The sequence below is a fragment of the Emydura macquarii genome, unplaced genomic scaffold, assembly GCF_026122565.2.
Source record: "Emydura macquarii macquarii isolate MOO-44397 ecotype Brisbane River unplaced genomic scaffold, CSIRO-AGI_Emac_v2 contig_3506, whole genome shotgun sequence".
Lineage (NCBI taxonomy): Eukaryota > Metazoa > Chordata > Testudines > Chelidae > Emydura > Emydura macquarii.
The window spans coordinates 8418138-8429496 of NW_027133643.1; the positions used below are offsets into that span (position 1 = coordinate 8418138).

The window sequence follows — 11359 nt, forward strand, 5'->3', positions numbered from 1 at the left end:
CCCATTTGAACCTATGGCAACTTATTCCTTACTCTACCTATCCTGGGAGGTAGTCTTCTTGGTGGCTTTTACTTGGACCAGAAGAGTCTCCGAGATTAAGGTCCCTCACCTCTGAACCACCCCACCATGTACTGTTTTCTTTAAGGACAAGGTAGACTTTGACTATATCTGTCCTTCCTCCCAGAGGTGGTCTTACACTTTCATAGTAGCCAGGACATTTTTCTCCCGGTATTCTATCCTAAGCTGTGCACTACCAGGGAGGACCAGAGGCTCCACTCTAAATGTCAGGCATGCCGTGGCTTTCTACAGAAGTGGTGACTTTTTACACTTTTTTTCAACACATTATTTTTTATTTTGAGTTGAGAGAATAGCTTGGTTTGGGTTGGTTTGTTTGTTTTTCTTTTTAAAAACTTTTTTACTCGTATCATTTTTCAGTATACATTACCACGTTGAAGAATTTTCACCCAAGTTCTCAATTACTAGAGGTGTAGAATGTTAGCATTAGCCTAACCTCTGGACCAAATCTTTGAATCCATAGGGAAAAACTGAATGAAGTCCAAGATGAGTTGCAGAAAAATGAGGCCCTTTTTGCAGAGCTCCAGCCAGATGAAAATCAGAACTGTAAGTATCTTCATTAGGGCACATAATAAATGCTCCTGAAAGTACTTCTGTACACATAATTGCCTCTATGCATCAGATACCATTTTCAAACCAATTTAACTTGGAGAATTTAAGGTGTAAACTTGAAACAGAAAAAGAAGTGGGCGTGTGCATTGCATGCACACACAAACACCTTTAAGTGCTATTGAAATATAAATTAATTTCTTGTAAATAACATCTCACCTGCTCTATCATTTCTCTCTCTAAATTATACTGAAATATTTATATAGCCTAGAACTCTTCAGGAGCCTAAAGCATTGCATCCTAAATACAAACAGAATATTGATGAAGCTTTAAAAAATACCTGGTCTCCTTTCATTTTGGTGTTATTTTAAAATGTTTTTTTCTAAATAGCTCAAAAGATTAATGAGCTGGAGGCAGCTTTGCGTAAAAAAGATGAAGACATGAAAGCAATGGAAGAAAGATATAAAATGTACCTGGAGAAAGCAAGAAATGTGAGTGTTATATTTCAATACAAATAGTCTCTCTTCTCTCCCCTCACCTATATGAATCAGTGATGCTGACAGACCTCTCAGATATCCTGTATTAAAAGTGGTTTTATCTTACATTTTTAAGCTAAATTCCCTAGTTACTGTAACTTGCATGCAGCGTAGTGTAGAATATAATCCCAAATATGAGAAGCTGTTATTGACACTTCTGCACTAATTGGCATTTTCTGTCATACTTGCTAATATTGTGTCCTTCATTTTTGATTTCACTGTTGATTTTCACTGTTTTATTTCCACATTTCTGCTGTGACCTACTGAAATGTGAGGTTGCTGAAGATGAAACATCAAGCATGATATATTGATTTTCCTTATACAGGTGATAAAAACATTAGACCCCAAACTAAATCCAGCTTCAGCAGAAATTATGTTGCTGAGAAAGCAGCTAACAGAGAGAGACAAAAAAATTGAAGCACTGGAGGTAAAACATATATATATATATTTGTTTTTCTTTTTAAAGGTTACATGTTATAGCATGTCCTAATTGGAAATCTCACTTGTGTGTGAGACCCTGCAAAGACTCTCTTTGATTCAGTTACCTTGCTATTACTCGAACTGCTCAACCCATCAAGCATAGCGCTTTTATCTTGATTTTCAGACATTGTATCCTGAGGTGATTCTATCAAGACCGTTCACATATATGCATATTAAAGAGTATTTATTTTTAAGGTTTCAGTTGTGCTTTATTCTATACTTAAATCCTTATGAAAAGTAATGTGTATGAATTTAAAACTTCCTAAAGGGATTTAAATTAAACTCCAGTTTAATTAGACTGCTCAGTGCACTATGGTAATTGGTAATCTGTATAATTCCATTCATTTTTAATAGAAAGTATGATTTCTTAAATATAATTTAGACTGTTGTATGTCATTTTCTGTATTTTGATATAGAGTTTATTAACATAATATTAGAGACACTAAAATATTACATGGATAATACTAAAAATGCTGTTCCTAGTGATAGCCACTGGGGTAAATATACAATTTCTAAACACAGTTTTTAAATCTTTAAGGGCCTGATCCTGTGTGTGGTGTTGTGCACTCAAAATTCCCTTTGACTTTTCTGAGTGTACGGACAGTACGCCAGGACCCTAGATTATTAAATCAGTGGGGAAAATGGCTCGTTTATGGCTGCTAATGCAGTGGAATTCTGAAATATTTGCACTGAACATACTCTTGATTATATATCCATGAAACTGTTTATTATTATAATACTTTTTCATCACTTTGATAGTCACTTTTGAAAATCTATTTAATTGTTTTACAGTTTTAGTTGCAATATTTATATATCATTCTACTGCATGTGCTTATCTCAGTCAGGTCCTCTAAGGAGAGCAGATTCTCACGAAGTTTATATAATAATCTACACTCTTCAGAACTTTTGAGTATTGTCTGTTTCTAAGTCTGTTTAATCTTTCTCTCTAGGGTGAATGTAAGATTGCCAAGTTGCGTGATTATGAAGAAAAGCTAATTGTGTCTGCATGGTATAACAAGGTGGGACAAAACAATCCACTTTTTTGTCAATATGGTAATTTAAAGGTCAGAAGTACTCAAGATGAGTTTATAAACAATTTGAAATTATCATTTTTATTGCTGTCTTGATCTATTCCATACTTACAACCTGTTTCATTAAACACTACTGTGTTCTACTGTGGTGTTTTTAAACCCTTGATTACCTTTTTAGATGTGTTACAAATTTGGTTACCTATGGGGAAGAAATCCAATTCTGTACAGTTATCTTTGCACAGATGTCCAGGATGGAGGCTAAAATATCCGTAGTCTTTTTCTAAAATACTAACATACGTTATAGACAGGGCAATTAGCACTAGCCAATATCAAGGTTGCCTGCCACTTCCCATTAGAAACCCATGTTTTCAGTTGCTTAACAAGCATATTTTGTTTTTTACCAAACTTTAACCGTTGAGACTCAAATTCTGTGTAGTGGGTGCCTGTCTCAGGCTGAATTGTTTTTGGAATGTCTTTTTCAGCTAGAACAGTTTTAAGACAATAACAGCCATTTCTAAGAACAAAGTAAGGGAAAATATTTTGCTTCAGCCTTCCCTAAAAGGGTTAATGGTGACGAGATTACTCAACGCAAACAATATAAACAAGGGGGAAGGGAATACAAGCCAAAATAAGGAAATGGGTAAAGAATATTTAGATAAGTTAGATGTATTCAAATCAGTCGGCTAGGGTACTTAAGGAACTAGTTGAATCAATCTCGTAACCGTTTGCAGTTATCTTTGAGAACCTCACGAAGAACAGGTGAGGACTGGAGAAGGGCAAACATAGTACCTATCTTTAAAAAGGGGAACAAAGAGGACCCAGGGAATTATAAAACATTTAGCCTATATCAATACCTGTAAAGATACTTGAACAAAATCACTTTGTAAGCAGGTAAAAAATAGAGTTCTAAGAAATAGCCAGCATGGGTTTGTCAAGAACAGATCATGCCACATGAAACTAATTTCTTTCTCTGACAGGGTTACTAGCCTTGTTGATCAGGGGTCGGTGGAGGGGGGGGGGGGAAGCAGTAGATGTGATATCTTGATTTTTAGTAAGTCTTTTGTCACAGTCCCACTTGATGGTCTCATAAGCAAGCTAGGGAATATGGTGTAGATGAAATTACTGTAAGGTTGCACAACTGGTTGATCAAAGAACCTTGGATTGGGAACCATTGTGAGGGAGATGGTAGGGTGAGGGAGGGGAGACAGAACTTAATATCTGGGATGTCGGGTGCAAACTGGGGTTGACTGGGACAAGGAGCTGGGATAAGAGGGAGGAGGAGAGGCCAAGACTGGATGAGGAGCCTAGCGAGGGAGTCTAGAATTGGGAATGAGTAGCAGGAGGGAAATAGAAGCAGAGGGGGAGGACTTGAGGGCAGGAGAGAGCGAGATCAGATGAGGAGGTTGGGACTGGCTGGGTAAGAGAATAGGACTGGGGAAGGGAAGAGAATGGACAAGGGCAGATTGGAGGAGATGGGACAGAAAGGGTGAAGCGTGGTGTGAGTGGAACTGGCAGAAGGGTCCAGGACAAGTAGAGCCTGTTCTCCTGCAAAGCCAGGAATGGAACCCAAGGTCCCAGAGTCTCAACATTCCTCTGCTATCAGCAAATATCTGTGAAACCCACTGGCAAAGTGTCCCATCCCCCATATGGAGGATGACTACCTACTTCTTCTATCTATTACTCCATTAGCTCTAATGGTATGGTCTGTGCAATGGATATAGAGGTTCCAACTCTGGCTGGATAACCCATGTCAGTACATTGCTACATGATGGAGTGTAGGAAGTTACACACACAAGCGTTATTAAGGCTGCAGAGTCTAGCACACAGAAGTTAGGAAATGCAGAATTAGGTTGTCTGTGTAACTTTTATTCAGCCCTCTTGTGCATATGCATTTTGATACAGTCTAATTACATGATCGCATGCTGCCTTTTCCACAGGACACCTGGCTCATTCAGTGCACAGGATTGATGGCGCTCACTTAGTCAATATTTTGTATTATCTTCATAGTTCTGTTTTTTTGTTTTAGGTCTTTCTTACGGTATGCTACTCAAACACAGCTCAGCAAAAAATCCTTCACTTTCTCGTGGGCATTTCTGTGGTGCTCATCACTGTAATACCTGAGTGCTTCTCTTACACCCTCACCTCATATGGATGTTGTGAATGTATTACCCTTTTTATAGATGGGGAGCTGACGCACACAGAGATTAAGGTCAAAGGTATCACTTAATTTGAGGTGCCCAGTTTGAAACACTTTTCAGAGTGCTTAGCATTATATAGCACATGTGTTCAAAACATAGTTCCTATTGACTTAGTTGCAGCTGCGAGTGCCTAGCACTTCTGCAGATCAGACCCCGGGTTTCAAGGTAGGCTATGAGAAAACGAAGAACGTTCAGGTAGTTGCTGCCCATGAAAAACATTGATTTAAGTGACTTGTCCAGTATCACATAGGAACTCTGTAGCAGAGGCAGTGATAAAATGCAGTTCTCCAGAACTGCATTAAACTGTAACATGAGACATCCTTTCTCTTCTTGCAGTCCTCTGCCTCATTCACTTTATATCATCCAGCTTCTGCAGCAAATGAGTCAGGGGTTCTACAAAGCCTTTTTCTCTACACAACTTTGATTCCCCATCTTGCTCACAGAATAAGCCAGGGGTCCTGTTGAAAAATAGTATGTTATCATGTAACTAAAGACAGTATGGATATGCACAGGGGGACTAAATTAAGGTCAGACCATCTTAATTTCTGGCATTTGCTAACTTTTGAGTACTGGATATTTTGTGTATTCTGTGTAAATAATTGTTAATGAATCTCTGTACTGAGAACTTTTTTAGAACTCCTTTAAGTCTATAGCAATCTATCTACAAAGTAGAAATACTACCTAAAAGCACCTTTCAGATAGTTAATGAAACTTACGAAATGGCTACTTGGATGCAAGTACCACAGGTATAAATGGCATATGCAAAATTTCAACTGCTTTTGATGATGTGAAAAACTTGTCTAATTTGCTTATTTTATCTCTTTCCAGAGCCTGGCGTTCCAGAAGCTCAGTATGGAATCCAGACTGGTGGGTAGCAGCACCGGCAAAGACCCTGGGTCATGCCCTCCTGGACGCTCCTTCCTAGCGCAGCAACGACATGTCACCAACACCAGAAGGAATCTCTCTATTAAAGTACCTAATGCAACATCGGATTAAACCACAAAGGAAATGTTTACACTAAAGTGTCCTTAAAGTATTTTGTAGCTTCCATTTTAACTACCTGACAGAGGAAGAGGTTGTGAAGCTGGGCCTCAGCTATTTTAACATCAAAATCTATTGAATGCAGTGATACGTTAATTTGGTCGGTGGTTTCTAAAAATCAACACCACACACAGTCTACTAAGGACTGTTGCACCAATGATCTTTTCTAAAAAGCAGCACGTTGTAACTATTTTCATAGATGGAATTCGATTTGAATAGCTGAAATATGTGTTTTACAAGCACAGCTTTAAAGATTTATATTTGTCTTCAGAGTATATTGTACATAAATACAAAAAATTGGCAATATATATTATATTTAATATTCAGTCTGGAAAAGTGACTGATTTTTTAACAGAAGAACAATTTTATGGAAAACATATTTAAAAAAACTAACAACACTAGGTATTTTTGTTGGGTTTTTTATAACTTAAAAAAAACCTAGTCCTTTGTCTAGAAGAGGTCATAGTTTTAAAACAATGCATTTGTGAATCAAGAGGATTTTTGCATTCCAAAACAATTTAGTGACTTCAGGACTTAACTTTTAAGATAGAAGATATATCACTAGCTTAATCAAGAAGCAGAAAGTTTCAATCTACTTAAAATGGTAGCCACTTAATATGTTTAAATTTGTATGTATACTTAAGGAAAACCTGTCTAAGGTGCTGAATTCACTAAAGCCAGAAAGTCTGTCTGTTTGTTTGAATTAATGTAGTAGTCAATAATGTTTTTAAAAAAACCCAACACTTTAAAGATGTAGTTGTATTATATAGTTTTTATTACAATCTTTAGGGCGGGAAGGAATCCCTAATATTTATTCAGTTCAGTTAAAGAGCTTTGCTCATAGAAATCACTTTCTCATTCCTCAGGTTTTTATGTATTTTTCTTTAGTTACTGTGAATTAATCAAGCAGATAGGTTAGTGGAGAGTTCTTTGCACATGGTTAGCAAAATAGATTGTTTGGCATGGAAATGATAAAAGTACAAGACCTCTGGAATCCTAGACCTCAGCAGATGAACGTAGCTAGATGGATTGGTGTGAAATATAGTATTTGTTTCATACCCATCCATACACCACTTCAGTTGACGTTGGTTTACGAAATCTCTTTTCACATCAAAACATTTATAAGAATGCACTGTTTAAAAATATTTTTGAATTTTCCATGATCTTTATAAACTGACTTGTCACAGCAAAAGTAAAATAACACTGAATAAAATCACAGCAAATTTCAAAGAAATCAAATCTAACAAACTAAGGTAAAGATGTGAAGCTACCATAACAATCTGTAGCCCAGTATAGTAAACACAATCACTTGCTTAGATTAGAAGAATGTATGTATCTTTTCAATATTAATTATTAGTCCAGCGCTCAAATTCAGTTTGTCTTGCAAAATTCAAAAATAGATCTATTTTTGAGTTTGTAATGAAATATGAATTTTGAGTACTCTGGCATTTCATTAGATATGTCACAAGCCTCTAAATAAGGCTTATCCTTTGATCTCTTGCTGCCCTAAGATCCTGATAATTCTGGAACTGGGCCTCCTGCATGATTCCGCAGAAAAAGTCCGTTCATTTGTAGAGTTTGTTTCTTCAAAAAAGTGTGTTGCTCTCTTTACAGTATTATAAATTTAGGCATTCAATTTTATTTCCTCCTAAAACTGTTTATCAATATAGAAAGCTTTATTTGAAATCTAACACTATACTACACTTAATATATTTGTAATAAATATTCTAAATGAATTGTTATTTTGTCTTTCAAGATCTGTCCTGTAGAATTCTCTGTTTCTGTTAGTCTCTTACTGATGCATTGATATTGCTGGGATGTGATTTTTGTATGTTTCTAAGCTCTGATTCCCTGCTAATATTATTGAAATGGGAGAGTGGGACGGCAACTTTTGCAGATATGTTATGATGACGCTTATGTTTTAAAAGTTTGGTATTTCAATACATTCTTTGTCAAATGTGGGACAGAATTATCACTAATAGTGTTGGATAGGTGTTTCCCCTATAAATGTGATTTCACAAGCACAGTAACTCCTGGGCTTCCTTTTGAAATCACTCACCTAGAATATAGTCCGAATGCATTCTGCCATACTTTATCACACTAGTGGTGCAATGTCAGTATCAAAAGTCAGGTGCTAGTAGAAATAGAACCCTTTAATAAACCCTTCTCAAAACTGCAAACACTAGCTCCAAAGAACTTGAATAAGGAATAGGATCCCTTTTGCTTAGCTGAGGCTATGTCAGCTAAGTAGCAGAAAACTTTTTAATGGTTACTCAAGGACAGGTTGGATTTTCAGGGAAGGGTTATCTACACTGGGTATTTCTGTGATGGCCATCACTATGTATTTAGGTGTCACTTAGAATTATTGGAACTGGTAAAGCAGTATGTAACATCATCTATTCAGGACTAGTCAGAAGTTGTGGAAGAAGAACTATTTTCCACAGGTCTGGTTAAATTTGGACGTCCACCTGTGGGTGAGGAATTGATCAACAGACCTCAGTGTTTGATCACAAGCCATTAATGTACTATTTATTTCCACTTGTTTTAAGGTGGTATAATAAGAAGGCTTAACCTTTTATTTTGAGCATGTTTTGATAATCTTTGTTACCTTCAACACTCTAAAAAAGTGTTGAATTATTTAGCTACAAATTACTGAGCTATGTACAATTGGTATTGTAGTTCATACTTACTTAATGTGGACAATTGGGATGATCCAGAGACTGGGACTATTTGCTATTTTGTGATAAATCTAATTTATGCTGTGTCCAGATGTCACAGCTATAAATGCATACAGATTAATAAGTGAGATAATTGACTCCTACTGTATTTCTCCAGTACAGCTAATAATGTTGGAAAGAAGTAACTTTCTAATAAAAATGGTAATACAGATCCAATGATGAGGGGGAAAAATGACCTTTGTTCCTTATGTTGTAAATTATCAGAGGATTGTTTCATTGCTTTTGGGGATAGAGATTCTAGCTGGGGTTGAGACCATTTAATTTAATTTGTAATAAAATATTTGTGTGGGATTAACTCTGCTGCTTTGGTTGAAAATATGGCTGTTCTGATGGATTTCATTAATAATCTTAATTTTGGATTATTGGATTTCTCTGATTCCTAGGTGTATCAGGCATCTTTTAACACACCTGTATTTTAAGAGAAAAAGATATATGCAGTGAAATTAATGAAAATTTCATCTAATATTGATTTTTTTTCTTTACAAGAAGTATGGAAGAGTGTTCTATTTTCTATTTTTAACATTTACTTGGTAAAAGCAATACTCATTTTCATTTAAGCAGTCATAGATTAGGAATTTAAAAAAAATAAATGATGTCTGATAAAGTAATTTTCCCAAAACTCTTGCTTTTCATTCCACTTGCCAGGTTTGAGGTTTATGGTGTATCAAAGTCTACATCTTCTGTTTTTAAAACAAATGTAAAAACTGTGTTATCACATAAAACTGAAAAAAATATTGCACTAATTTTTAAACTGGTTTTATTCTTTCTGTGGAAAATATTCTTTTATATTCACATAAAGATTTTTAAAATGAATTCAGTGGTCTCTTTATTTTAAGTACTGCATTTAATAGTCCTTATGCCGTAAACTCTTTGTGATAAAAGCCGTACCTATCCCTAAGATTGTACAGTGTCCTGATCAGCATCTTTGGGTGTTTATGTTACTGTGCCTAAAATGTTTGACGGTAACAAGCTATAAATTGTTTAAATCAACCTTGAACTCCTCTATCTTGCCATCCAAGTCCTGCATAACTTAATTCTTCCTACCTTTCTGCTCTTGTTTCCATTCAAGATGCATTACTAACTTTTCTTCAAGTGATTGTCCACTTGTATTCCACTTTTAGCACTGGAATATGCACATGAGATTGGATTCTTTTGTCCATTTGGAATTACACCTACACCCCACATGCCCTCTGGTGTTTCGTAGCCAAGCATATAAAGCGCGGAGTGATACAACTGCTCATCCATTCCTTCTTGCCTCCCATGGCAGTGAAACCTTTTCAGAGTCTGCATCTTTGTGCAAGTGTTCTCTAGTTTGGAGCTTAGTATTCCTTAGTGTAGTTATGTGTGTGGTCAAGTTTAAAAAAAAAAGGAGGGGTCAAGATCTTCAGCTTCAGTAGTGCATGGGTCTGGACCCCCAGCCCCCAAAATATGTCAGAGTCTTAAATCCACAGGATTTAAATTATGGACAATCAAAGTGCTGCTTCTGTCTCAGAGAAGCCATACTTTAGTGCTCAGTTTGTTGCTTTTTTTTTTTTTTTTTCTCTCTCAAGAGGACACAAAGTGAGGGAATCCTTCCAAAAACGTTTTTCCTCATGGAACGATCTATGAGCACTTCTTCTGTGCCAGATGCGGAGGAAACCGGACCAGGTCATGTCTGTCCTGCTCCTGTTAGCCCCCAGACCACCCCAAGCTCCAGACCTCACATGTTGATTATGGATTTGTCAAGAGCCTCCAAACCCTTCTCAATGCAATCTTCTGAGGAGAGGAAGGGAAGAGCACTGCTCAGAACGATGAGACAAAGATTGCCGTTTTTTGCACCAACTAGAATGGGAGGCACTTCAAGGCCAGATGAGGTACTGCTGACTGACACCTCAGCACCAATTGGTCACCAAATGCCACTCTTTCAGGAACTGCTGTGTGCCTCTGTCTGTACTAGCACCTAACATTGGAGTGTTCTGTGCCATCATACATAGCACCTACCATGCAACCAACCAATGTTGAGGAAATACTCCTAGAACTGATTTGGAAGATTGACAGTACCGAATGACTTGGAAGTAACCAAACAACTAGAGTTGTCATTGCTACATGTTGTAAAGAAACTCACAGTACCATCTGTCTGTATCAGCCACTTCAGTCCCTGCACAGGACTCTTCAGAGTCCTCTAGAACTCCAAGAAGGATGGCTCATCCTATGGAATAAATGTATTTTCTCCTCCTCTGCATCAGAGCAAAGTGGAGATACGTTGCCTATGAGCCAAACTACTCCAACAGTGAGTCTAGAGGACACTTCTTCAGGAGGGTACATTGGGGGCCATGTGATGAGCCCATCTCCTCTTAATCTCCATGGTCTATAGTACCAAACCCCATCAATCTATTAATGGCCATTATGGGCTCTTTGGGGTAAGCAACTGAGAAGAAAGACTTCATCTTTTGCTCCTGCCTTCAAAAGTTAGGTCTCCTTGGCCTCTTGACCTCGGAAAGGTCAGATGATCCACCATACTTCTCAACATCAGGTCACAGAGCAGGAGGATGATGGTGGCTGTCCAGCCAATGCAGCGGCACTGCCATCGGATGAGGCCATCACCCCACCTGTTCCAACCCAGCCAGATGACCATCAGATCCTCCAGACACTTCTCCAGTGAATGACCAGTATCCTGAAATTTCAGTAGGCATAGTGGTGGAGATGTTGCACACACTCTTATACATCCTGTA

At 37.3% G+C, this 11359-nt stretch overlaps 1 protein-coding gene across 1 annotated transcript in view; it reads left to right on the forward strand.

The window, feature by feature from the left end:
* HOOK1 (hook microtubule tethering protein 1) overlaps positions 1–9461 on the forward strand; it is a 46710-nt gene extending 37249 nt beyond the window's left edge. The window contains exons 18-22 of the mRNA XM_067535438.1: positions 539–621; positions 1015–1115; positions 1486–1587; positions 2591–2659; positions 5698–9461. Of these exons, the coding sequence (XP_067391539.1) occupies positions 539–621; positions 1015–1115; positions 1486–1587; positions 2591–2659; positions 5698–5865 (523 nt within the window). The 3' untranslated portion in view covers positions 5866–9461. The remainder of the gene's footprint in view (positions 1–538; positions 622–1014; positions 1116–1485; positions 1588–2590; positions 2660–5697) is intronic.
* Positions 9462–11359: the final 1898 nt, after the last annotated feature.